Source organism: Cervus elaphus, chromosome 13 (assembly GCF_910594005.1).
Source record: "Cervus elaphus chromosome 13, mCerEla1.1, whole genome shotgun sequence".
NCBI classification, from domain to species: domain Eukaryota; kingdom Metazoa; phylum Chordata; class Mammalia; order Artiodactyla; family Cervidae; genus Cervus; species Cervus elaphus.
Genome location: NC_057827.1, coordinates 26,514,302 through 26,541,600, shown reverse-complemented (window position 1 = coordinate 26,541,600; position 27,299 = coordinate 26,514,302). Strand labels below are relative to the sequence as shown.

At 42.0% G+C, this 27,299-nt stretch overlaps 2 protein-coding genes and 1 long non-coding RNA gene across 3 annotated transcripts in view; 2 read left to right on the top strand and 1 right to left on the bottom strand.

Annotated features, from left to right (window-relative positions):
- Positions 1–928: 928 nt before the first annotated feature.
- WHAMM (WASP homolog associated with actin, golgi membranes and microtubules) lies at positions 929–21,102 on the bottom strand. Its single transcript, XM_043921476.1, has 10 exons — positions 20,365–21,102; positions 17,530–17,703; positions 16,639–16,789; positions 14,600–14,769; positions 13,263–13,428; positions 10,398–10,585; positions 7,324–7,410; positions 6,986–7,081; positions 4,244–4,724; positions 929–1,694 (listed from the first exon to the last, which is right to left on the bottom strand). Exons 1-10 carry the CDS (start codon positions 20,965–20,967, stop codon positions 1,393–1,395), a joined length of 2,418 nt encoding a protein of 805 aa, XP_043777411.1. The 5' UTR covers positions 20,968–21,102; the 3' UTR covers positions 929–1,392.
- LOC122706331 lies at positions 20,127–24,500 on the top strand. The gene is made up of 3 exons (XR_006344377.1): positions 20,127–20,233; positions 21,411–21,452; positions 24,418–24,500. It is a non-coding gene; the product is annotated as an uncharacterized LOC122706331 (long non-coding RNA).
- Positions 24,501–24,527: 27 nt separating this feature from the next.
- The window catches only part of FSD2 (fibronectin type III and SPRY domain containing 2), a 36,811-nt gene continuing 34,039 nt past the window's right edge, over positions 24,528–27,299 (top strand). Inside the window, exons 1-2 of the mRNA XM_043921477.1 lie at positions 24,528–24,620; positions 25,731–25,916. The gene's annotated coding sequence lies outside the window, so the exon portion shown is untranslated. The remainder of the gene's footprint in view (positions 24,621–25,730; positions 25,917–27,299) is intronic.

Sequence of the window (27,299 nt, the reverse complement as noted above, 5' to 3'; positions counted from 1 at the left end):
TCGCTGGTGGTGAAGGAGGCCAGGGACACAGCCACTGGGCCAGCTTCTGAGGTTTTCAACAGAGGCCCAGCGAGTATCCAGCAAGATGCTATACAGGAGTGTGGCCCCATGCAACACACACTCCTAAACCCTGCTGGGAACCTACAGGAAGGAAAGGGAACCTGTGCCGTGTCAGGGGACCAGGGCCTGGGCCCAGGGAGAGGAGTGAGGCAGCTTCATGCCCGGGAGCTGGATCTGGGTCTGCATCACTCAAGGTCAGGGAAGGTAGTGCCCCTGTCAGTGGCTGCGCACGGAGGTCCAGGCTGCAGCTGCTGAAGAAACACCCAAGCCTCTCCCAGCGGTGCCACCTGAGGCCCGTCAGTCAGTGAAGAAGCTGTAAGTAGGAACGGTTTGGGTCTGTAAGAACTTCTCTGTGAAACCGAGGGTCAGTTCATCTTGTTCTATGGAAACCCAGGGTTGCCATGGCGAGAGTGACGCGATGAGGTTAGTGAAGATGCTCTGGACAAGTTGAGAAATGAGTGGACTGCCTTGTATTGGTCTCTTTCCCCTTTCCTATTTTTATTTGGCTTCATTGGGTCTTAGTTGCAGCATGCAGGATCTTTAGTTACAGCATGCAAACTCTTAGTTGTGGCATGTGGGATCTAGTTCCCTGACCAGGGATAGAATCCCGGGTCACCTGCATTGGGAGCAGTGAGTCTTAGCCACTAGACCATCAGGGAAGTCCCACTCCTTTCCTAATTTTAACACAAAGCAAGAAGGAGAAAAGATTCCAGCTTGAGTGCCTGAGGAGAATGACACTCTGCCCCAGCCTTAGTATTTGCTTAAAAAAACATTCAATGTTTTTAATAAGATTTCAGCTAAACCCAGCCAAGGCAGGAACGGCTGTGTTAAGATATTCGGTTTCATTTCTTCATGAGTGACACGGAGGCATTATAAATAGTTCTTTATTATGAGTTTATATTGTGCTTGATACATGAAATACATTTAAAATATTTAAAATAAGTCTTGCTTATAAGCAATTTACTCTGATTATTGTTAAAATAATGTCCACATTCAAACCTTTCAACCCCAGCAAACCACTGCACATGCTTGGTCAGCAGTGCTTTTCTACAGTAGCAGCGTAAACTTTTTTCAGAATAAGGGAATGATTCTAGGTTATCTGTGGTGAACAGTGATTATCGTTTCTTATGCCACCAGTACTCACTGTGGGTTCTCAGATGTGCCAGAGGCACTATGTGTCTCCTTCCTTCCCTGACTTGAAGAGCCACAGCAATAAATAAAGCTGCAGCATCACACACCATGCCCTAGCTGATCTTCTGGGGTGTGCAGCCTGTCTACCAGTACCCCATCACATGCTGTATCAGGACAGGCCTTGGGCCCTTGGAGAGGAGCCTAATGATCCCACTCATGGGGGCCCTGCTCATCGCCTTCCTCCTCCTCTTCCTCCGAGTCAGCAGACACCCTCTTGATTCTCTGCAGCGCTGCCTTGATGCTCTTCTCCAAGTCGCTGGTGGGTTTACTGCTGGGGCTCGGGCCAGGGGCAGGGTGGACCTTCTTCAGTTTGACCCCCTGCCTTATGGCAGCCAGAATGTGCTCGTTGACTGAGGCTCGGGGAGGGGGCAAAGCAGGCGCCTGCACCTTCTGGGGAGGGGTCCTGCCGTGCCTTAGGGAGGCCAGCACCTCGTCCATCGACCCTGAAATTGAGTAAACAGAGCAAGGAATCATACTCTTTCTCCCCAAAGTGCCAAGATGATTTTGTACTTGTTAAAGGTGTCAAGTCATCCATCAGTTAAGCCATGATTTAAACAGATGGTCAACTCTGTGGGAGAAGGTGAGGGTGGGATGTTTCAAAAGAACAGCATCTATACTATCTATGGTGAAACAGATCACCAGCCCAGGTGGGATGCATGAGACAAGTGCTCGGGCCTGGTGCACCAGGAAGACCCAGAGGAATCGGGTGGAGAGGGAGGTGGGAGGGGGGATCGGGATGGGGAATACGTGTAAATCTATGGCTGATTCATATCAATGTATGACAAAACCCACTGAAATGTTGTGAAGTAATTAGCCTCCAACTAATAAAAAAAAAAAGAAAAGAAAAGAAAAAAATAAATAAATAAATAAACAGATGGTCATCATCCCATTAGACAAATGCTCTGAGCATCTGCTAGGATATCAGCTATCTGCTAGTATCGGCTCCCTGTTTAAATCCAGGATAGTCTCATCGCTAATATTTTACCTTAACCATTGATTTTCCACTACTTCTTCAAATCCATAGCAACTCCCAGGCATAGCTGAAAGTCACCATACCTCCTGGTTAGCATGGCTGTTTCTGAAGACACAGGTGTTATCACCTTTTCAGGCAACTCTGAATATAGTTATGAACAGCTGGGGTGTTTTAGTCCAACCCAGTGTACATCGATAGCTCTGACATTCTATCTCCTCCATTTCCTTTCCCACTTAAAAATCTCTTGACTGTACCCTGCCGTAATTCTCCAACTTCAGTCTTGGATATTAGTCAGTGATTACTTGTTCTGTGACACTGAAGTGAGCAGGTTTCCACACACAATGGGGCTTAAAGGAAAACTTGAATCAGTGAACCCAGAGCGGGTGGCTCTGGCACGTCTCTGTACATAGCGTGTTTTAATTCCACCTACATTATCCTGAGGTAACTTAATGTGCTCTCTACTTTGGAGGGTGTGAAATGCTGTCAAAACACAAATTAGATCAGAGTTTCAAAGCCTTGGTGCGGAGAAGCTATTTTTCACTCTTGGCACCTTGAGCCCCCCCTGTGGTGGGTAAAATCTTTTACCACCTGCTGGAAGGGTGTGACTATGGCCACTAATTTAGGAATCTTCCGTGTGAGACTTCAAGGTGAATAGTCATTTCTAGTTCACAACTGAAAAGCTATGCAATGGCTAACAAAACACCTTGGATCTTAACCTATAACTTGTTATTCCACTTCCCTTCTAGGAGTAATAAGATGGACTTGCACTATCGAGGGCACTTTATGGTGTTAACTCACACTTTCTTATTCTTTCAGTGCAGTGAGGCAGTGTGTGTGTTACGAGTCAGGTCAGGAAACAATGTGTGCACACATGCTCAGCAGGTAAGTCATATCTGACTCTGCAACTCTATGGACTACAGCCCGCAGTCCATAGGACTTCCCAGGCAAGAATACTGGAGTGGGCTGCCATTTCCTCCTCCAGGGGATCTTCCTGACCCAAGGATTGAACCCGGGTCTCCCGCACTGCAGACGGATTCTTTACCACTGAGCCACCATGGACTCCCAGGTCCGGAAGAAGGCTCCCCCACAAAGACCTGCCACATCCTAGTTCTTGTCCAGGCCCATGAGCTCTCACTTTCATTTACCACAGTGTTGCAGCAAAGCCCATGGAAATGGGCCATCTGGTCTCCACTTAGTAGTGTGGACATTTTCATTTGTACGTAGTTCTAGGTACAGTGAAGCCTTAAATTCAGAATGACCAGAATACACATTAACCAGAACCAGTTAGAACTGTTATATAATTCCCATCATCTATCATAGTCCCCTTGTATTTGACCACTTCATTTTAGAAAGATTTCCCACAGTAAGGTTTCTCTGACCACCACTCAGACTACAAGAACAGCCCTCCGTAGTCTAAAATGCCTCCAAGATAATTCCAAACCAGTATTCTGCTTAAGATGTAACAATTTAATTCCATAAAGGACTCAGAGATGCAACACTGAGCTTAATTCAAAGCGACACTGAAACATATGGCAGAAATCAAACACTGATGTCTTAAGAACCTGAGATAGGGACTTCTCTAGTGGTCCAGTGGCTATGACTCTGAGCTCCCAATGCAGGGGGCCCAGGTTCAAACCCTGGTCAGGGAACTAGATCCCACATGGTACAACTAAGAGTTTGTATGCTGCAACTAAAAAGATGCCACATACTGCAACTCAGTCCTGGCTCAGCCAAATAAATTAAAAAAAAGAGAGAGAACCTGAGATAGGTTGATTCTTGAACAGCCTCAGAGATCCCAAGTCATATGACCATTAATTGTATAGAGATCTTTCTTCGATTCAGGCTCAGATTTAGGCTCTAATTTTGCAATAAAAGAGTGACAAGGTAACACATACTAGAATATTTTAAGATTTTAGAGCGTTATGAAAAAGATTTTGATTTGAAGATGATGACTGCTAAAGCTGGAACCCTCTAACCACTTAACCACCCCTGGTGAGTGGGGACAGTTGGGAAGATTACCTGGGCCACTAAAACTGTCTGTGGGACCACGTGGGCTCTCAGTGGGTGATTCACACACTAGTGGAAGTGGCTGATCATCTTTCACTGAAGTCTTGAAGCGTAAATTCCGATGATGTGCAGGTTGAGAAGAAAAGGGCTGAGCAGGGAGGGGCAGCGGTGGTGGAGGGGGAGGAGGTGGCGGGGGAGGCGGAGGGGGTGGTGACGGCGGCAGTGACAGTTCTTCACTTGACGTGGAATGTGTTTGGTCACCAGCTGGAACAAAAGTCGGGATGGGGCTATCTGCAGCACAGTCTTCACGCTCAGGGGTTTTCACAGTACTGACTTCAGACAAGGGAGCACTTCTGGTTTTCCTAGAGGATGGATGGAGCACGGCTGTCATCTGAGAAGTCGGCAGGGGTGTCTGCTTGGGTAGTCCATTCCGCAGGTCTGAAGTCACAGGTTGTGAGCGAGAGCTCTTTAGAACAGGCTGGCCTGGACATCTCTGAAAATGAAAAACCACTCTGACAAACTGGCTACAATCACAAACCATCAAAATGCTAAAGTTTTCTATAAAGGAAACCCAAAGAGTTTCTTTGTGTGGATCATTCTAATTCACAAAGCAGCTGCTTCTCACTTTGCATAGGCACCCTTACTACTAAATCTATATATTGAGGAACAAGGGTTTATATACTTTCATATAATACTTTTCTCTGTAATAAAGATATGGAAGGATACATACAGGTGAAAACACTCATCATATTTTTAGTCTGATAGATCAGAAGACAATTACAAACAAAAGAAAGTTAGTTGAAAAAATTATGGTGAGTTTAAAGTATCAGGCAGCCATGAAAAATCATAAATAGTACAAAGTCTGTGTAACATCTTTAAAAAAAAATGCAGATAATATGGTGTGCAATGTATAACCATGTAAAAAACAGATCTATGAAAAATACCAGCAGTGTGGACCTCCAAGTGACAGTTAAAACAGGTATTACAGACGTTTCTCTAATGTTTAGACTTAGAGTAAATTTTATAATTTAAAAACATTAATTAAAGAAGTTGTAGTTTCCCAGGTATAGTTTGCTAAAGAAAAATCTCACGTTACAAAGAACTAATCTTGAGGGGTGTACACCTCCATGGACCAAAAAAACTGCAACTTTTACCAATTTAAGGTCAACTCGTTCCAGTTTGTTGATGGATTCTTTCACCTTCATACCACGTAAATGTGAAAATCAGGGCTCTGACACTAGTTCAGGGTCGTGGAGCTGGACTTGGATCCCTTGAATCCCCTCCTGCACAGTGACTCTGCTGTGCTAATCAGTACCCTCTGGAATATGGATGAGCTTTGAAAACATTATGCTGAGAGACCACTCACCATAAAGGACCACTTATATGAAATGTCTACCGTAGGCAAATCCATAGAGACAGAAAGCAGATTAATAGTTGCCCAGACCCAGGGAGGTAGCAGGGAATGATGGCTATTGGATATGAGATTTCTTTGGGGAACAGTAAAGATGTTCCAGGCTGATTGTAGTGATGGTTGCACAACTCTGTGAATATAGTAAACCTTTAAATGGAAGAACTGTATAATGTGCAACCTACATGAATAAAGCTGCTTTAAAAAAAAAAAGATAATGAGAACGAATGTAAATGCCTAGCACAGTGCCTGCTATACAGCAGGGATCAGAGTAGAAAGTATATCAGGGACTTCCCTGGTGGTCCTGTGGTTAAGAATCCACCTTCCAATGCAGGGAATGTGGATTTGATCCCTGGTCTAGGAACTAAGATCCCACATGCCTGGGGCAACTAAGCCCACACATGGCAACTAGAGAAGTCGACTCACCACAGCAAAGACACAGTGCAGTCAGAAAAAAAGAAGACAAGATGGAGCTGTAAAATATGGTGTATTCACTCTGGTGGCCCCTGTTTTTCTTGTCAGTATTGCACCATGCATCTTCAGTACCTCATCCCAGAGTTCTGTCTGGGAGTGGGTTGTTTTCTCTTTGGGGTCATTATGAGGATATACGACAAAAACAGGTTTACGCTTTATAGTCAACAAGTTTAATGTTACTTTAAGTAACATTATTATATATATCTATTTACTTTTTAAAAAATGTATTCACTTTTGAAGAAAAAATTTTATTGGAGTATAGTTGCTTTACAATGCTGTGTTAGTTTCTGCTACACTGCAAAGTGAATCGGCTTTACGTATACATACATCCCCGCTTTTTGGATTTCCTTCCCATTTTGGTCCCCACAGAGCACTCAGAAGAGTTCATTGTGCTATACGGTACTTTCTCACGAGTTTTCTATTTTATATATAGTATCAATAGTGTATGTATATCAGTCCCAATCTCCCAGTTCTTCCCACACCCCCTTGGTATCCATGTTTGTTCTCTCTCTCTCTTAAACCTGTTCACTTTTAACAGGTCACTTAACTATACTTACGTCACAACATTTCCTCGGCCAAATTTTATAAGCCTTCTTTATTATAAATGAGGAAAAAGCCAGCTAGAGCTGAGGGCCATTTAACTATTTTTGGTTTTCCCTGCCAGTTAACAGCAGGGTGAGTGGCAAGGTCAAAAACATCTTGATATTTCTAATACTTTTGTTTTTTATTTATAGACTATAAATCATGGCATTTGGCGAACATTTTAGGTCCCAAATCATCTGTCCCTAATACTTTGTATTTTTCTCCTAGGGCGGGTGATCTTCATTATTTTTCCAGAAAACATAGGAGAAGCGAGGATTTATAGAACTCACCTCTTTAAATGCTCTTAATCGTTGGAGGGTTTTTTGGCGTTCTTGGTTTATCCATTCTCTTTTCTTTTGCTCCTCCTCTTTTTTCTTGTCTCTTTTCTATATTTAGGCAAACACATATCTGTAAGCTTCCCAAAAGTCTTGAGAGACTGTAACCTGACATTCTTGCCACCTCCCCACCCACTGCCATGTCTGTACCCCCGTCTCCACCCCAGCTTCAGGGCCACAATGCACCATGCCCTCAGGATCCAGCTGACCAGGCAGTGGGGCTCCACTCTGCACAAGCTGAAGCCCATGGGTCACATAATGCAAACATAAAACATTTTTCTTCGACCACTCACCCTCTGAACACTGTGATGCTGATGAAAATATTTTATTCTTTCTTCAGCCTGTTGTAATCTGAGTCGATGATTTTCTTTGCATTGATCCTAGGGGAATAATGTAATTTCACTGATCTGTTTTTTTAACCTGGTTATAAATTGAAAACTGAATGGCTTTTACTATTACCATGGGGTAGCATAAAAGGTTAAAAGAAAAAAGCACTGCATTTGGGCTGCAGTATAAGGCATTTATTAATAGGAGTTACGGTGTGATTCAGTACGTCTGCCTCCTCCTCAGTCATGTGACATGGGCCGATTGGCTGCTTACAGAAATCCCTTGTTTCTGGTCAGAAGGTCATGGCTGGGATGCATGCATGTGCTTTGAGAGATGAAAAAGCAAGTCCTCCAACCAAGTAGAAATGAGATATACAGCCAGCCCCACATCCTTAAGTGGGAAGAGTCCTAAGGATCTGTTTCAGTGCAATTGTTATAAACACATTTCCCCCTAATGTTCTAAATATTTCCAAGCATACCTATACAACACATCCAGTCTACTTTCCAAACATACCTATATAACACATCCAAACTACAATATCTGAAAAATTATATTAAAAACTATATCATATAGGAATTCCCTGGTGGTCCAGTGGTTAAGATTCTGCTTGCCAACACAAGGGACACAAGTTCAATCCCTGGTCCGGGAAGATCCCACATGCCACAGGGCCACTAAGCCGAACACCATAGCTACTGTGCCTGTGCTCTAGAGTCTATGATCCACAACAAGAGAAGCCACCACAGTGAGAAGCCCCCATTCCCCACAACTAGGGAAACCCCGCTCAGCAGTGAAGACTCAGTGCAACCAAAAAATAGGTAAATAACTTTAAAAAAAAAACTATAGCTCAAAATAAATAAATAAATAAAACTATATCTCAAGTATGCTTACCCTCTCTTAGTATGTTACCTTTTTATGTAATCACAGTTTTTAAAAATTAAGAAAAAAATCACTCACCAATTATAAGGACTGAAATAAGCCAAATATTGTCTGACTGACATTTTATAATCAATTTAAAATAAAACTAATTTTATCATTTATTATAGCTTCTTAGAAGTTTCTACCTATTGTGATTTTTAAAAATGCCTATGCAAGAATATACAATGGAGAAAAGACAATCTCTTTAACAAGTGGTGCTGGGAAAACTGGTCAACCACTTGTAAAAGAATGAAACTAGAACACTTTCTAACACCATACACAAAAATAAACTCAAAATGGATTAAAAACCTAAATGTAAGACCAGAAACTATAAAACTCCTAGAGGAAAACATAGGCAAAACACTCTCCAATGTAAACCACAGCAGGATCCTCTATGACGCACCTCCCAGAATATTGGAAATAAAAGCAAAAATAAACAAATGGGACCTAATTAAAAGCTTCTGCACAACAAAGGAAACTATAAGCAAGGTGAAAAGACAGCCTTCAGAATAGGAGAAAGTAATAGCAAATGAAGCAACAAAGAATTAATCTCAAAAATATACAAGCAACTCCTGCAGCTCAATTCCAGAAAAATAAAAGACCCATTCAAAAAGTGGGCCAAAGAACTAAAGAGACATTTCTCCAAAGAAGACATAGAGATGGCTAACCAACACATGAAAAGATGCTCAACATCACTCATTATCAGAGAAATGCAAATCAAAATAACAGTGAGGTACCATTACATGCCAGTCAGAATGGCTGCTATCCAAAAGTCTACAAGCAATAAATGCTGGAGAGGGTGTGGAGAAAAGGGAACCTTCTTACACTGTTGGTGGGAATGCAAACTAGTACAGCCACTATGGAGAACAGCATGGAGATTCCTTAAAAAACTGGAAATAGAACTGCCATATGACCCAGCAATCCCGCTGCTGAGCATACACAATGAGGAAACCAAAATTGAAAGAGACATGTGTACCCCAATGTTCATTGCAGCACTGTTTATAATTGCCAGGACATGGAAACAACCTAGATGTCCATCAGCAGATGAATGGATAAGAAAGCTGTGGTACACATACACAATGGAATATTACTCAGCCATTAAAAAGAATACATTTGAATCAGTTCTAGTGACATGGATGAAACTGGAGCCTATTATACAGAGTGAAATAAGACAGAAAGAAAAACACCAATACAGTATACTAATGCATACATATGGAATTTAGAAAGATGGTAACGATAACCCTGTAGGCGAGACAGCAAGAGAGACACAGATGTATTGAACAGTTTTTTGGACTCTGTGGGAGAGGGTGAGGGCAGGATGATATGGGAGAATGGCATTGAAACATGAAAATTATCATATGTGAAACAGATCGCCAGTCCAGGTTCGATGCATGATACAGGATGCTCCGGGCTGGTGCACTGGGATGAGCCAGAGGGATGGGGTGGGGAGGGAGGTGGGAGGGGGGTTCAGGATGGGGAACACATGTACACCCATGGCGGATTCAAGTCAACGTATGGCAAAACCAATACAATGTTGTAAAGTAAAATTAATTAATTAATTTTTAAAAAAAGAATAGAAAGAAATCTATTATTTGAAGTTTCTTTCATGATGAAAAAAATAAAAGAATACTGGAGTGGGCAGCCTATCCCTTCTCCAGCAGATCTTCCCCATTCAGGAATTGAACTGGAGTCTCCTGCATTGCAGGCAGATTCTTTACCAACTGAGCTATAGTGTATATTGTCAATCCCAATCTCCCAACTCATCTTCCCCTTCCCTCCCTCTGTGTCTGCACATCCATTTTCTATGTCTGCGTATCTATAAAAATGAATAAATAAAATAAGCTGTGTGTTAAAAAATAAATAAAAATGCCTATGTATGTCATAGACAGTCAATCAACAGTTGTTGAAAGACTTAATTAAAATCCAAAGATGGTTAAATCCAAAAGGAAAAAAGAATCTTTTTAAGAAAAAAAAAAAAACTGTAGTGTATTTTAATTGTAGCCACTGATATCTACATAAACACACATAAAATGAATCATTTATAAAAGCCTTATTTTTGAACCTATCTTTTGTAAAAGAAGAAATCCCCTGAGGCCGTGAGACAAGGCGGCCGCCCGGCACCCACCTTTCTGTTCCTGAGGCGGGCTCTCCTGGCACAGATGCTGCCCCGCTTTGACTCCAGCTGCTGGCACTGCCGGCTGAGCACCCCCACCTCCAGCTGCTTCCCCTCCTGGAGCCCCATTACTCCATCCATGACCGTAAGTTCCTCTGGACTTTCACATGGGTCGTAGTAGATCACTTCATCCTGTTTATCTAGAAGCATATTAATGATTTTTAAAAACATGTTTTATTAAAAATAATGCACACTTTTTTTTCTTTTGGCTGCACTGGGTATTCATCGCTGCGCAGGCTTTTTCTAGTTGCAGAGAGTGGGGGCTACTCTCTAGTTGCAGTGCATGGGCTTCTCTCATTGCAGCGGTTTCTCTTGTTGCAGAGCACAGGTTCTAGGGCACTCGGGCTCAGCAGTTGTGGTGCACAGATTTAGTTGCCCCATGGCATCTTCTCAGATCAGGGATCGAACCCGTGTCTCCTGCATTGGCAGGTGGATTTTTTACCACTGAGCCACCAGAGAAGCCCATGAATACTTTTTTTAATGTAAGGATAGTTAAAGGTTCTTACCATTAACAGGTTTATATATGTGTCTGTGTACACACACACACACACACACACACACATGCAACTTACATAGTTACATGTATCAATAAAGATAATTCTTAGAGAAACTTTTCCATGTGATAGAAATACAATTTTAATGGCAACACAGTATTCTCGAATTTAAGCACTCTCTGTTCTTAGAATGTCCCAATGTTCCATTATTATCATTTCCACTGTGATGAACATCTTTGAATATAAATCTTTGTATACATTTTTTATTACTTCCTTAGCAGATGAATATTTAAGGCTCCTGATCACTGTCGTCAAATCCCCCTCCTCGAGAAAGGCAACATATGTTCTACCAGCAGTATGTCATTAAGGTGCCTTAGTGATATTTAATCTTAATTACATATTGATTTTTTAAAAATACATGCTGATTGTAACAAACTCAAGTCCTAAAGAAGTACATAAAAATAGAAAGGAAAATTTTCCTCTTTCCTCACCAACTCTTTGTCCTTTTATTTCCAGAGGAAAATATGAATAGTTTGGCATGCATCCATCCAGATGAACCTTTTTCTAATAGAGCTTCTTCCTAAATATGTAAAGTGCTTATAACGTGAAGCTAAAGTTTTTTGAATACCTAGGATTCAATTAAATGTTCAGGATCTATATGAAGAAAATAACTAAACTTGGAGGAACTTTAGGGAAAAAAACAGACTTGAGTAAATGGAGAGACATACCATGTTCTTGGATGGGAAGATTCAAAATTGAAAAGACGATAATTCTTCCCAAATTAATCTCTAACGTTAACTGCAATTCCAATAAAAATTCCGAGTTTTTTGGGTTTTTTGTTTTGAGCTTGTCAAAATGATTCTAAAGTTCATCTGGAAGAATAAAGGAGTGAGAAGGAGTAAGAAAATTTTTGGAAAAGTAGATTAATGAGGGAAGGACTTGCTTTACATAATAATAGGAACAGCATGGTACCAGCTATGAGGAGCCATTCACAAATCAGTGAAAGAAAATAACAGTTCATAAATAGATCAAAACAAGTATGATAATCCTGGATATGGGACAGGTGACAAGTCAAAGCAACAGGGGAAATGTTTTTAAAACCAGTGAGTGGGACTGCTAGGAATTTGGAGGGGAAAGTAGATTGCTACCCCACATCAAAATAAACTTCATCTGGATTAAAGAGCCAAATGTTTTTAAAAGCAAAATCATAAAAATACTAAAAACATAAGTAAATACCGGTGTAATTTTGGGATAAAGGAATTACAACACCAAAGCAGAAAGACTGAGAGAGGTGACATCATAAAGATTAAATATTCCGAAAAAGCAAATGACAAAGCAATGATTTGCAACATATGACAGGTAATAACATCTCTAATACAAAAAGGGAACATTCCAAAGAATAATGGGCAAAGACCATGAATAGGCAGTAAATAAAAACAAATGACCAGTAAACATACAAAATTGTGTTCAGCATCACTTGTAAATGAAATAAATGAAAATTAAAAGATGCCATTTTCTTTCCCATCACATAGGCAAAGAATTTAAATTGTGTTCAGCATCACTTGTAAATGAAATAAATGAAAATTAAAAGATGCCATTTTCTTTCCCATCACATAGGCAAAGAATTTAAATGAATAAGTACAGGGAAACATTTTCATCATCAGCTGATAGGAGCATCATTAACTAGAATGAAATTTAGAAATTAGAAAATAATAGTGGTATGGAAAAATGTATATCAAATGATTGTTATAGTGTTGTTTTAACAATTAGGTGTCAAAATGTAAAACGTACATTGTCCTTGACCTGATTCCGTCTTTAGAAATTTATTCCAAGGAAATAATCTGTCCTATACACAAAGACATATGTAAATGAAGGTTCTTCACTACATTGTTCACAACAGTGAAAAGCAGGATATCCTAGTATATCTATTTAATGGAATACTATGCAGCCATTAAAATTTTTGATGGTTTTATAACTTTTTGAAACGGAAAGATGACTATTATATATTAAATGAAAAAGAGGTTACTGAACAGAATATACAGTTTTGGTTTAAGAAATTGATAGATATTTCTAAACATTAGCATACAAAAAAGCTACAAAACTACAGAGTCTACAAAGTATCTCTAGATAATGGAACTGGAGTAATAATATTTTCCCTTTGTTTTGCTGTGTGTTTACCAATGAACATATTATTTCAGTAACAAAAATACTGAAGGGAAACTTTATTAGAAAATTTCAATATAAAATATACAAGAAATAATTGATATTTCCTTGAATGTGTAATTTAAACATACCAAGATATACACTGAAATATAAATTTTACCTTTTATAAGTCTTTTAATGGAGTCCAACTGTGTAACAAGCAGTATTTCTTCATATTTTAATATCTCAAATTTAACCTCGTATAATTCTAATTGAACTTCATAATATTGTAATTCTAAGTCATCTACAATGTTTATTTTTTTTTCTTGTTCTGGAAGATCTTCCATCTTGTTTTCATGAAAAAGATAAGAGCAAGTTAAAATAATTAGGACATTAAAAGCAAACTTTACAAGCATCTGAGTTATTTTCTATTCCATGAAAGTGTTAGTTGCTCAACTGTGTTCAACAATTTGGGATCCCATGGACTGTAGCCTGTGAGGCTCCTTGTCCCTGGGATTCTCCAGACAAGAATACTGGAGTGGGTTGCCATTCCCTCTCCGCTCAATATCAAATATGAAAAAAGCAAAGAGAGAAGAGACACTTTCCCATTTCACTTAATGGGATAAAAATGCCTTCTTCAGCGTTAATCACAAATACTTTACCTCATCTCTGAAACATATGAAAATATTTAGGTTTTGAGAAAATAAATGGCAATGAAGTATTCACAGATGTTTCTGCCTTAAAGTCATAATGTTATAGGAAATGAAATTGACTATGCTCCTAAGACAAAGCACCTCTTTGATTATTCTAAAATTGTGCTGAAAACATGGCTTGACTGATTTTCAAGTATATTAGCTACTTTGGTTCTGAGGTCAATGTGATCATCAAGTGACTGCAACAGTATAATATTTAAAAAACATTTTAACTGAAACTTCACGGCCAAACTCCCAGTCTCTAAATTCTGAAAAGACCCTGATGCTGGGAAAGATGAGGGCAGGAAGAGGAGTGGGTGACAGAGGATGAGACGGTTGGTTGGCATCACCAACTTCAATGGACATGAGTTTAAGCAAACTCCAGGAGATGATGAAGGATAGGGAAGCCTGGTGTGCTGCAGTCCATGGGGTTGCAAAGAGTTGGAATGACTTAGTGACTGAGCAACAACAACAGAAGATGGTACTGGGGACTTCCCTTGTGGTCCAGTGGCAAAGACGCTCTGCTTCCAATGCAGAGAGCCTGCATTTGATCCCTGCTCAGGGAACTAGATCCCACATGCCACAGCTAAGAGTTCCCATGCTGCAAATAAAGATCCTACATGCCGCAAGGAAGATCAGTGATCCCGTGAGCCACAACTAAGACCCAGTACAACCCAATAAATAAATAAAATGGTGAAACAAAAAAATTTTTAAATAAAAAAAAATTTTTTAAGATAAAAAAGATGGTGTTGGAACAAGTGAGCAAGGATGCTACATAAAATAAAAGTATATTTGTAAAACAAAGCTTCAGTTATGTTTGTTTCACCTTGTCCCGAATTTCAGCTCTTCTGTGATTTAAACACAGCTCTTTGGCTCTCATGAGTTGTAGAGTCTCCCGGGCTAACATCAGCTTGAGTTTTTCCAACCTGGGAGTTGCTGTGGCCCAGGCAGCCTGGCCAAATCTCTTCTCATCCTGAGCCATCTGTTTCTTCATTCCTGTTGGATTGTAATTAATAAAATAAAACAAGTACAACTCATAATAAAAAAGAAACTTTTTTAAAAAGGAAAAATTCATCCTGAACAAATTCTATTTATTGCCTCCCGTGTTACCTGCAAAACATCCCTTTTAAAAGAAAACTTGTATTTTAGTGACTTTTTATTGTCACAAAAATAATACATGGTTATTTAGTATAAAATTTTAGATAACTTCATTTAAAAAAAGAAAATCATGAATCTCACTTACAGTAATTGCTTCTTACATCTTGGTGCAAGTATTTCTAGACTGTTTCTGTGTCTAACTAGACAAATAGGAAGATACAGTTTGACGAAAACAAACCACCAACCCCCCTCCCCCCACCCAGGATATCATTCTGCTTTATATCTTGTTTATTTCACTTACTGTATCACAGAATTCTTGCTATTCATAAAAATTGTTATAGAGAATCATACTTAATAGCTATATGGTATTCCACTTTATGAACGTACTATAATTCCACAAACTGATAGATAATAAGTTGTTGCTATTTGTGGCTACTATCAACAATGACTGAAGATTAGACAAAAGTACCTCACCCAGGGACTTCCCTACCAGTCAAGTGGTTAAGACTCTGCACTTCCACCTCAGGGGGCGCCCATTCAATCCCTGGTCAGGGAACTAAGAGCCCACATGCCATGTGATGTGGCCAAAAAAAAAACCAAAAAGGACTTCACCCAGCCTACAGGACCATATGGTCTCGTCCCTGCCTGTCTTGCCAGCATTCTCTCACACCACATTCTCTGTACAGGCAGACCACAGAGGTAGTTCAGGTTCAGTTCCAAACCAACACAGTAAAGTGAATACCACAATAAAGCAAGTCAGATTTTCTTGTTTTCCACTGCATACAAAAGTTATGTACTATGGTCTATTAAGTGTGCAGGAGCTTTATGTCTTTAAATAAATGTACATACCTTAATTTAAAAATACTTTATTACTAAAAAGTGCTATCCATAATCTGAGCTTTGAGTTGTAACCTTTTTGGCATAGTAACATCAAATATCATTCATCATAGATCACCATAACAAAATGTAAAAGTTTGAAATATTGGGAAAATTACCAAAATGTGACTGACAGAGACACAAAGTGGGGCAAATGCTGTTGGAAAAACAGTACTTGCTATTCTTAAAATTTATTTATTTTTATCTTTTGACTGCACCACATGGCATGTGAGATCTTAGTTCCCCAACCAGGAATCGAACCTGCACACCCCCCTGCATTGGCAGCACAGAATCTTAACCATTGGAGCACCAGGGAGGTCTCAGCACTTGCTATTTTATAATAGACTTGCTCAATGTGGGGCTGTCACAAACCTTCAATCTGTAAAAATCATACTATCTGTGAAGTGGGGTAAGGTATAGCGCCATGAAATGAGCAATGAGATGAGGTGTGTCTCTGCTGTGCTCCAGCCCATGGCTTCCTCATACTTGTCAAGCTCCCTCATACCAGAGGGCCTTCGTAAATGCTACTCCTGCCTGGAACAGCCTCCCATCAATTTTCTGTTCTCCACTTCCATTTACCCTTCAGCTAGGAGGGCAAATACCACTTCTGAGAGGCACTATGAGACTCATTTTTCTCTCCTAGGCTCTCAGCGCCCCATGTTTCTCTTCATCATATGGCTTCTTGCCGCCACTGCCATTTTCCATATGTCTGAATGAATATATAATTAAGATTTCTCTTCCCTCATCTGACTTTACAGTGTCTATGCTTATCCTTATAGTGAATCCCCAGTACCTAGAAAATACAGAATCCGGTGCTTAAGAGGCACTCAAGTGTTTTCTGAGTACAATGAAAATTACATGTATCTTAGTATAGCATTTTAAAATTATTACCTTCTAATGCTTCTACCGTTTTTTCAAAGTAATTCACTGTAATATCTTGAATAGAGACTATAGCTTCTTCAGCCTGTCTGGTCCATTCTTGGGCTTCCTTCTGCAGGGCAACTATCCTTTTAGGACCCAGATCATCCTCATCCAAGGACTTCTACAGAAAGAAGGGAAAGTTGTATCAGTAATCAAGAAGAGTCATGTAGAATCATTAGAAAATCGAAAGGAAACTGGTCATGTGGATTATTTAAACTACTTTTATTACTACTACTTAGTCAATTAAATTTCATTCATTCATCAATTCCTTACTGAGTATAAGTAAGGCTCTAAGTGCAGCATCCTCTGGAAGACAAAGGGATACTCTGGAGCATAAAGGAAAAAATACCCTACTTTACTTTGTACTACTCGAATAACTTTTTCTAGAAGGGAATACTGTCAAGCTGTGTTTCTCTGTTAATAATAACACATATTGTTTGCAGACCTTCCCTGGTGGTCCAGTGGCTCACCTGCCAATCCCAGGGACACTGGTTTTATCCCTGGTCTGAGAAGATCCCACATGCTGTGGGGCAACTAAGCCTGTGCATCACAACTACTTAGCCCATGCTCTGGAGCCCACAAGCCACAAGGGAAGGCCACACGCCACAACTGGAGAGTAGCCCCCTGCTCACCTCAACTAGAGAAAGTCCGTGCGTGGCCCAGCACAGCCAAAAATAAATAAATACATTTTTTAAATGTCTTCATCTTCAAATCAATTTAAAAAATAAATTCGATGTATCTACAATATTATTGAAACACAGGGTGAACCCAAAGTGGAAACACAGATTGAATCATAAATGCAACTAAAGAAACAGTATGTCATAAACGGTAAATCTGATAAAGTAAAAACATAAAACGTACCAAAATAGCAAGCTTACATGAAGCTGCAAGTTCTCGCATGTCCCTGAATGGCTGCAGTAAATACTGGAAGAACATGGTTGTCGCAGTAACTAATTCCTGGTACACTTCATCTTCCTCTAGATACACATTCATTAATGCTACCATGGTGTTGGCTTTTTCATGCCCTTGAAGCAACTAGAAGGCAAAATGTAAATAAAGTTCAAGTATGGACAGTATGAGATCACACCAAACCAACAAGAGTTAAAGAAACCTGAATGTTCGAAACATTAACACATCAATTTAAAATACTGATTAAACATGAAAATGCTATTGTCCAACCAAAATGCCCAGTAAGAATGGTTAAATAACTCATGGTACATCCATAGTAGAAATATTATTACTGTAATCATTCATTCAGCACTGTGCTTTTGCCCAGTTCAGTAATCTGGGCACTTTTATAATAATAAATGGGAGATAGAGGAGGAAGTAGAGTCGAAAATTTATGTCCTAAGTATGTAGTACATATACTAAGGACTCAGAGAAAAGGACCTGAAAGAGGATATTTTTCCATCACTTTTTTGACCATAAAGGTATTCTGAGAATGCACTCCTTTTTTAAAACTGCTAAGGGACTTCCCTGGTGGTCCAGTGGTTAAGACTGCATTTCCACTGCAGGCAGCACAGGTTCAATCTCTGGTCAGGGAACTAAGACCCTACATGCCATGTGATGCGATCAAAACAAACAAACTCATAAGGACACAGAGATGATTCCAAGTACTCCTCCAGCATGTTGACTCTCTCAATTCCCCCAGGTTAGTATTCCCACCAATTCCCCCAGCAGAGTAGACTCATTCACAGCATCACAAATGGGGCTCTAGCCTCTGAAGAATGCTTCTGAGGCAGGGCAAGAAATAAATTGAGCCCTTATAATCTAGAAAAACTCATTTGGTAAGAAACTACCGCCCAGGAGAAGAGAAATAAAATCAAGTAATAATATAAACTCCCCACCCCCACCCCTCGGTCAGTACATCCTTAAATTCTTCTATTTCCTTCCCTCCAGTTAAGGATAAAGTGATCTATGTTCAGTAGTCATTTTATCCAGGTGATAACAGTAGGATTACCCGCCCCCGGCCCCCAAAAAGCAAAAGTTTCCCTCAAGAAAATGAAAACACGTGAAAAAGTAAACTTAAGACAACTGATGTTTTTCAGCCTTATTTCTTAAGACTATTCAGACTTCAAAACATTCAGTTTCACTTTCTATATTCTAGCAATGTTAGTAATTGGTCTAATTCTAGAATCAATTGCTTTCCTGTTCTAAATATGAGCTGAGTACTAAAATTATTACATGCACTTCCATGGATGCAGTGTATTTAAGCCCTCACCCACCCACATGTTCCAGGTAAACAGGTGAACTATACCAGTGTCAACAGCTAACTTAACAGTATGAACTATACTAGTGCCATAATACCTCTGAATGAACTCAAACTTGGACAAAGTGTATATACTTTTACAATAGTAACATATGCTAGTTTAGGGGAAAACCACGTCTCTCTGAGAAACCAGGTGTCTGAAAAATAAAAGTGATTCAGTGGTAAAGCTGAAGATCAAAGGTTAACTAGCCTGAAACTGCCCTGTGGTTTCTTCATATTATCAAGTGGAATAAACCTATGAGAAGTGGGTGTATAAAAAGCTCATTCTAATTTAGCTTGAGAGAATATAATTAAGATTTTGGAATGTGGCTAAATTTTTCTTACACCTCCCCTTCCTCAAATGAATGCAGAGAAAAATCATTCTGATTAAGAACGACCTAAAGTGAGAAAGGGCTTTCCTGGTGGTGCGGTGGTAAAGAATCCGTCTGCAATGCAGGAGACGCGGGTTCGATCCCTGGGTGGGGAAGACCCCCTGGAAGAAGGAAATAACAAGCCACTCCAGTATTCTTGCCTGGGAAATGCCACGGACAGAGGAGCCTGGTGGGCTATAGTCAATGGGGTCAGACACGACTTAGCAACTAAAACAACAAATAGAAGGGGCAAGCGAGCGGCATGTCAGGGTGTAGCATAGAGAACTCAGTCTTGACTTAAGGACAGTCAATTCGTTGTGGATATATGAGCCATGTTTTCCTCTTAAACCCTTTTTAAAATCCCCTTCAGTTCTGTAAACTTAGCGCTCAAAAAATGAATCGTTCAATCGCTCTAACAACCTCTTTCAAGCTTAAAACTGCTTTCCTATTGCTGCTGTTCCAAACTGATGAATACAGCTCATATTCTATCGGCTTTCCACTGGACCAAGTCTGTTTTGTTTTGTTGGCCCCACTGCGCACACGGGGTCTTGGAAGCCAGTGCCCCCTCGCAGTGCAAAACGGGGAGTCCTTTCCTTGGACCACCAAGGAAATCGCCTCACCAAGTCTTTCTTACCTCAAAAGCCTGGGTCCCAGAAGCCCCTTCATCCTCTAACACATCTTGTCTCCCTTATGGGTCTTCCCCTCATGCGCGGAACCTGCCTTTGGTTACATTCAGTCCTCGTTATCACTTCCTACACTCATGGGATGTTTCTAGTTCCTCTTTCAATATTCTCTGGCATTTCCGGTCATAACAGCCTGCTCCGCCAATATCTCCAGGGGAAAGGTTTAAGAGCCTACTCTGGCTCTGAACCGCGAATAAACTCTCAGTCCTCTCGCCAGGCCCCGTGCGGGTTCCGCGGGAAGTCCCCTCGCTGCTGCCGGACAGGTGAGGCACCTGCGAGGCTGCGCGCCCCTTCCGCGCATCACGCAGATAACTGGAAGCCCCCGCTCTCGCGCTCGTCCCTCCCCAGGCAAAGGAACACGGAAACGACCTGCGTGGGCCCGGCGGGCGCGTACCTGGCGCAGCCGCGCGCTCGCCTCGTCGCGCCGCGCGCGCAGGGCTCGCTCCCGGAATTCTCGCGTGCTCTCGCAGTCGGCCGCGCAGCCCTGGCCGGGGAAGAGCGCGTCGCGCACCGCCGCGCCGCCGCAGCCGTCGGCCGCCTGGCCGAGGTAGCGTTCCAGCTGCCCGCACAGCTCCTGCAGCGCCGCCTCGCTCGGGCCCGCGGGCGCCGGCCACACCAGCGTCCACAGCCCGAGCCCCAGGCCCCAGGCCCCGCCGCCGCCCGCGTCTAGCTCCGGCGGCAACCGCGGGAAGCAGCGCTCGAGCGGCGGCCACAGCGCTGCCAGTTGCCGATGCGCGCCGCGGAGCCCGGCGGCCGAGAGCAGGCCCGCCCAACTGGGCGGGGGCGCGGCGGCCTCGGGCGCGAGTTCGGGCCCCTGCTGGCTCCCTTTGCGCCGCCGCCGCCGCTGCGCCGTGCGGTCGTGACAAGTCACGGCGAACTTGCCCTCCACATCATTCCAGGCCACCAGGAAGCGCAGCTGGTGCCGCTCGGGCTCGGCGAAGAGGTCCTCACGGATCGGCACCCAGCCCTCCAAGCTGTCGGGCTGCTCGTCCCCCATGGCCGCCGGCGGTCAGCGCCCGCAGGGCTCGGCTCGCCGGAGCCTGGTCTCGCACCAGCAGCCGCTGGACAGTCCGGACCGCGTCATTTTTCGCTGAACTGGAATCGGCGTCAGCACCCCCACCACCGCCACCCTCGGCACTTTTGATTGGCTGTCTGCTGCCTGGGAGGCTTCCAACAACGCTTCCGCGATTGGTTGGATGATAGATGGGAGGGTTCGCGACAACCAATGAAATGGTCAGGAGGTCGCCGCTCGTAATCAATCAATGTCGCAACCTCGTCCGGATCCTGGGATTACCACTCTTGCCTCACCTTTTCCACCTATATACACATTGGCAATGAAAAAATATTTGTTAAACGAACTAATTGTTGTCTTAGCCTCCTACACTAAACTGTGAGCCTCTTGAGAACGGAAACCCGGTTGACTGGGTCTTCTATCATCAGGGCCCTAGTGAATGCATCGTTCCTGAGCTCAAGAACGTTGAGGTAAAACATTAAACTTAGTAGTTACTTGTTGAGGGCGTTAAGTGCCAGGCACTAGGTAGAAGCCACAAGTTTGTTGGTATCAATTCAGCAAGCTTTTATGGAATGTATAATGTTTTGGGAGGCTGGGCGCGAAGAGGGCATGCCCCCAAAAAAGAAAAAAGATACCTCCGTTTTCAAAGCCTTCTGGCTCCCAACCAACATGTTTAAATACAATCCATGTTCTAACTTGTCATTTTAGAGATAAGGAAACTGAGATCCAGAAAAGAAACTTTTCTTAAGATACCCAGACACTCGGGCAATTCAGATACTTCAGGCCACCTGGCTACTGAAGACCTGTTTAAGGAGATGGGGTGATGTACTTTCAGGTGGGGATGGAGTGTGGGTTGGAGCTGAACCTGTTCATACAACAAGGAATAAGGCAGCACTGGTCTCTACCTAGGAAATGTACAGTGTAGACAGAAATACAGTACATGTCAGCTCCCATCCTGAGAGAGCTGCTAGGGTGGTAGTGGAGTTGGAGGACAGAGAGGGAGGAACAAGAAGCTCAGGGAGCAGGGAAGAAGCCCTTCATCTAAACAAGGTTTGTGAAAGTTTGATTCAGGAACCAGTGAAGGGATTGTTGAAGTTTTTGAGCTAGGAAAACCTGGAATGAGATTTCCGACAATGATCCCTCCCCCCAGCAAAGAAAAACAGGGCCAGGCTGAAACTATGGTTAGGGCATCTGCCAGCCTGAAGACAATCCCAAGGCAGATGATCTAGCCCCAAGGCAACTAGGAGACTCTAGGAAAGTAGCTTGAAGGTAAAATTGCCTCTATCTGAAAGTCCTTCCCTTTAATACCAAAGAAAGTTGGGGCCCTGGGTCTTGGATTCCTAACAGCTGCTCTGGTTGTCATTTGGAGAGTTTTGAACATTACTTTGGCCCCCTGATTCGAAGAGCTGACTCATTTCCCCCTGATGCTGGGAAAGATTGAAGGCAGGAGAAGGGGACAACAGAGGATGAGATGATTGAATGGTATCATCAATTCAATGGACATGAGTTTGAGTAAGCTCTGGGAGTGGTGATGGACAGGGAACCATGGTATGCTGCAGTCTATGGGGTCGCAAAGAGTTGGACATGACTGAGTGACTGAACTGAACTGAACTAGTCTGTTTTAATATCTTTTTGTATATTCTTTTTAAAAATAATTAATTTACTTGTTGGCAGTGCTGAGTCTTAATTGCTGAGCGGGCTTTTTCTCTAGTTGCCGTGAGCAGGGGCTACTCTCTAGTTGCGGCACCCGGTTTTTCACTGTGGTGGCTTCTCTTGTGGCAGAGGACTGGCTCTAGGGCATGCGGCCTCCAGTAGTTGCATCACATGGGCTCAGTAGTTGCAGCTTTCAGGCTCTGGAGCACAGACTCAATAGTTTTGGTGCATGGGTTTAGTGGCTCTGTGGCAAGTGCGATCTTCCCGGATCAAGGACCAAACCTATGTCTCCTGTATTGGCACGTGAATTCTTGACCACTGAGCCACCAGGGAAGCCCCTGTGTATTCTTTATAGAATGTCTTTTAACTGTATTTTTTATATTATTTTATCATTTCTATTAGTCTTTCTAATTATTTGCTTTTTCAAAATGAAATTAGCAGGCTTTCTATAATTTTTATTTCATGTGAGGGGAATAAGTGTATATAGTCTTAGAAAAAATATGGATAAGTATACATCAAACCTAATAATTGTTGTTACCAGGATGTATGACTGGTTTACATTCACTTTATGGTTTGATTCTTCTGTAGTATTTGCTTTTTTCTAAGTCAAACACTATATACTATTTAAAACAGGAAATAAAGACTTTTTAAACATAGCACATGGAAAATATAATTATTATAAAATGGACACATCAGAGATAAAAAGATAAAAGTAATATAACTCAGAAGACATAAACCTTGCTTTCACTTTGTGTGTGTGTATATATATTTATTCAGTTCAGTCACTCAGTCATGTCCACCTCTTTGCAAACCCATGGACTGCAGCACACCAGGCTTCCCTGTCCATCACCAAATCCCGGAGTCTGTCATCGAGTCAGTAATGCCGTCCAACCATCTCATCTTCTGTTGTCCCCTTCTCCTCCTGCCTTCAATCTTTCCCAGCATCAGGGTCTTTTCCAATAAGTCAGTTTTTTGCATCAGGTGGTTTTATACTATAATAATATTTTGCATACTCTTTTTTAATTAATTTTTTTAATTGAAGGATAATTGCTTTACAGAATTTTGTGGTTTTCTGTCATACATCAACAAGAATCAGCCGTAGGTACACCCCTGTCCCTAATATTTTGCATAGTCTTTCTACTTTCTACTCTTTGTACAAATATATTGTGGGCATTTCCCACATTTAAAAAATAGGTATCTACAGCATTATTTTACCAAAAAAAAAAAAAACAAAATAAATAAATAAATAAATAAAAAATAGGTATCTACAGCATTATTTTAATACTTGCCAATACTCAGTTGACATTATTGTGATTTATTTAAATGATTCTATTTTGGTAGAAATAGATTAACTTCCACTTTCTGCCAATAGAGATAATGCTGTGGTGAACCTTCTTGTACATGCATCTTTGCATAATTTATTTTTTCAAATTTTTTGCTTTTGATGTTTTATTTGCTTCCAATATTTTTGCCATATAGATACTTGGCAGTAACAATGTTTTTTAAAATAAAATTTTGATTAAGATTTCAAAAAGCAATAGATGTCAAATTCTAAGATCAAATCACCACGTGCAGACTTATAAATGAAATGGTCCAGAACCCTGCACCAATGGGAAAAAATAAAAAGGGATCAGAGTGAAGAAGAGAGGGTGTCTGGGAGGGAGACTAGTGGAGCAATTTTTCTGGAGAGAGCTGTGGTTGGACTGGCAGGGGAAGGGTCAGTATTGGAAATCCTACCCTCTACCCCTAAGCCCCGTGAGGAGTTTGCTGTATTTCCTGCAGGTGGGCCAACGGTGGCCGGAGGAGAGAAGACTGGCTGCTCTGGTGGCTGAGCTGGTGGAGTGGCTGCGTTGGAAGAGTCTGCATCCCAGAGTTTGCCAGGACCAAGGATGGAGCCTGCATCCCAAGATCCAGATGTGGGCCAGCTGGACCACCGAGCCAGCAAGGAGGTACCTGGATCCTGCCTGAGAGAACCAGCTGCATGGGTGAGTAGACCTCATTTGAGGAATCTTAGAGGTGGCCCCCCAGAGCCTGGAGGAGGAGTGCAAGGGACCCCCTGAAATAGAGGGGTTCTCAGCCTAGCAGTGGGAACTCCAGCCGAAAGCATCATGAGGAACCCCAGAGATGTAGGAAAGCTCAGAGAGATCTGAGTGTCTGCCCCAGAGAAGAAGAAGCTAGCACCCACCCTCTGTGGCCTTAGCTCAGATAGGCACCTCCTGCCCCTGGCAAACAAACCAGCAGCTTTGGGAGGCGGTGCAGGGAGAAAAGGCAGATTTCTAGGTGCAGAGGCCTCAGCTGGGGAGCAGAGGAGACTTTGATGCTGGCCAAACTAATTTTGTGCATTGTTCTAGGTGTTAAGTCACCTTAGTCATGTCCTACTCTTTGCAACCTTGTGGACTGTAGCCCACCAGGCTTCTCCATCCATGGGATTTTCCAGGCAAGAATACTTCAGGGGGTTGCCATTCCTTCCTCTAGGGGATCTTCCCAACCCAGGGACTGAACTCAAGACTCTTACATCTCCTGCATCTGCATTGGCAGGCAGGTTCTTTACCACTAGTGCCACCTGAAAAGTCCAAACTAAGTTTGACATTTTAATTAACATTTTGGACTGTACCTTCCATTACTGAATGGAGACTATGCCTTCAAATGACCCTAGGACTGTGTGTTATCTAAGAGGGAGCAGAAAGTCCTCGGTGTGCTGGATTTTTATCCTGAGAGGAGAATACATGAGTAAATGTTCAAGGAATTGTGGGAGGAAAAAATTAAGTTGTGTTTGATTACCTTCGGAGTTGTGCTTATTGAAAAGGCTCTGGGTAAAGCCCCTCAGGCCAGGTGGATACCTGGGGGCTCCCAGAAGTCCTCCTCCTCTTTGTGGCCTGCAGTCAGCCTCCTGCCCTTGCGCTGACAGCCCTCCACCCTCTATACATGACTAGACATCTTAATCCCCTCCATGGAGGCACCAGACTACAGTCCCCACGGTAATGGAAGTAATTCAGGGGACAGCATGTAACTTCTGCTGGTGACACTTGAGCGGTCAGCAGTGGGCAGGTCTATATTTGGGCTTTCACTCATGGCAGGCCTGTTGCTATTTGCAGCCGGAGCCAGCTCATGTTACCATCACCTTTACCACTTGTAGAACTGTGGCTAAAACGGGCAGGAGCGGCCTGCTGGGCACTCAGAGGTCACCAGGAGGGAAAGCCTGCTGAACACGAACGCAGTTTCTAGCAGTTACCCACAGCCTCCAAGATAAAAGAAGACTTTATGGATCCTTAAATTAGCAGGCAAGTTTTTGTGTAGTCATTCTTCTAATGCAAAATGTTTACTAGAAACCCACTAACTTAGCGCCACAATGTCTTCCTTTAGGTGGGAAGAGATGTCATCTTAAATTGCAGATGTGTGTACATTGCAGTAAACAATGTGAACGTTTCCTGTGCCTTCTTACAGCAAGGATTCAAGCATGTGGCCTCAGTACAGGGCGTGAAAGCCTCAGATGCAGATAGAGAGAAGCTAGTGGTTCTTGCAATGTGTACTTAGGGTATTTTTAGTGCAGGGGTCCATTTGTCAGAACAGTTTGGAACCTTGAATGTTGATACTATTTGGCTATGGTATCAGGTTGATAAATAACTTTTATTTTAATCTGCATATGTATGCTGCCAAACCATAATTTTAAGCTTCAATTCAAATACTGAAAAAACAGCATCATAATCACTTTTTACTTGTTATGCATCCCCCTCCTCCCTTATAAAGTTTTCAGGTGTAGGCTGTGCAGATTTGAACCATCTTGCAAAACTGTACCACTGGGCACTTCCCTGATGGTCCAATGGTTAAGCCTCGGTGCTCCCAATGCAAGGAGGGGTACAGGGGACACAGGTTGAATCCCTGCTTGGGGAACTAAGATCCCACCTACCACACTGCCAGAATAAATTAAAAAAAAAAAAACAACCACTGTACAGCTAACACTTTAAAGCGTGTTTCTTTAGCCGTGACTCAGAAATTGCCAGGAGATACACGGGTGAGCTTCTCAAATTGTACACAAAACTATCTGTGCCCTTATCAACTACTCTTGGGGTAAGAATTGACAGCTTTCAGTGGATTCTCAGGGATATCCATGACCCATAAAAAGTTAAAAGACTTGTTTTTATCGGGAATTTTTCTAATTAAAGTGTAGGAACACACCTATGTAAGACTTAGGCAAAAGTCTCTTTTTTTAACTGCAGATCAATTGCATAGACTGGAAGCTACCCAACTAATGTATTTTTTTAACATTTATTTAATTTATTTATTTATTTGGCTGTGCCAGGTCTTAGCTGTGGCATGTGGGATCTAGTACCCCAACAAGAGATCTAACCTGGGCCCCCTGCATTGGGAGTTCAGAGTCTTAGCCACTGGACCACCATGGAAATCCCTAATATATTTTTTATAAATTATGATTTATTACTGTATTTCTCTGAGCCTTGGTTTTACACTTATCAAATAATAATTTAGTGTTACTATTCCTCTCTCCCCCAGTTCTGAATATTTTGTTAAGAAATGGAAAGAGTCTAGATATTAAGGGGAAAAGTGAATGTAACTGTGGGGTGTGTCACAATATTTCTCCTGTTGCTGCCAAGCTCCCAAACTAGTTTGTGTTTGTTCATTCAAAGGATGAAAGTTGGTGTGGAAGA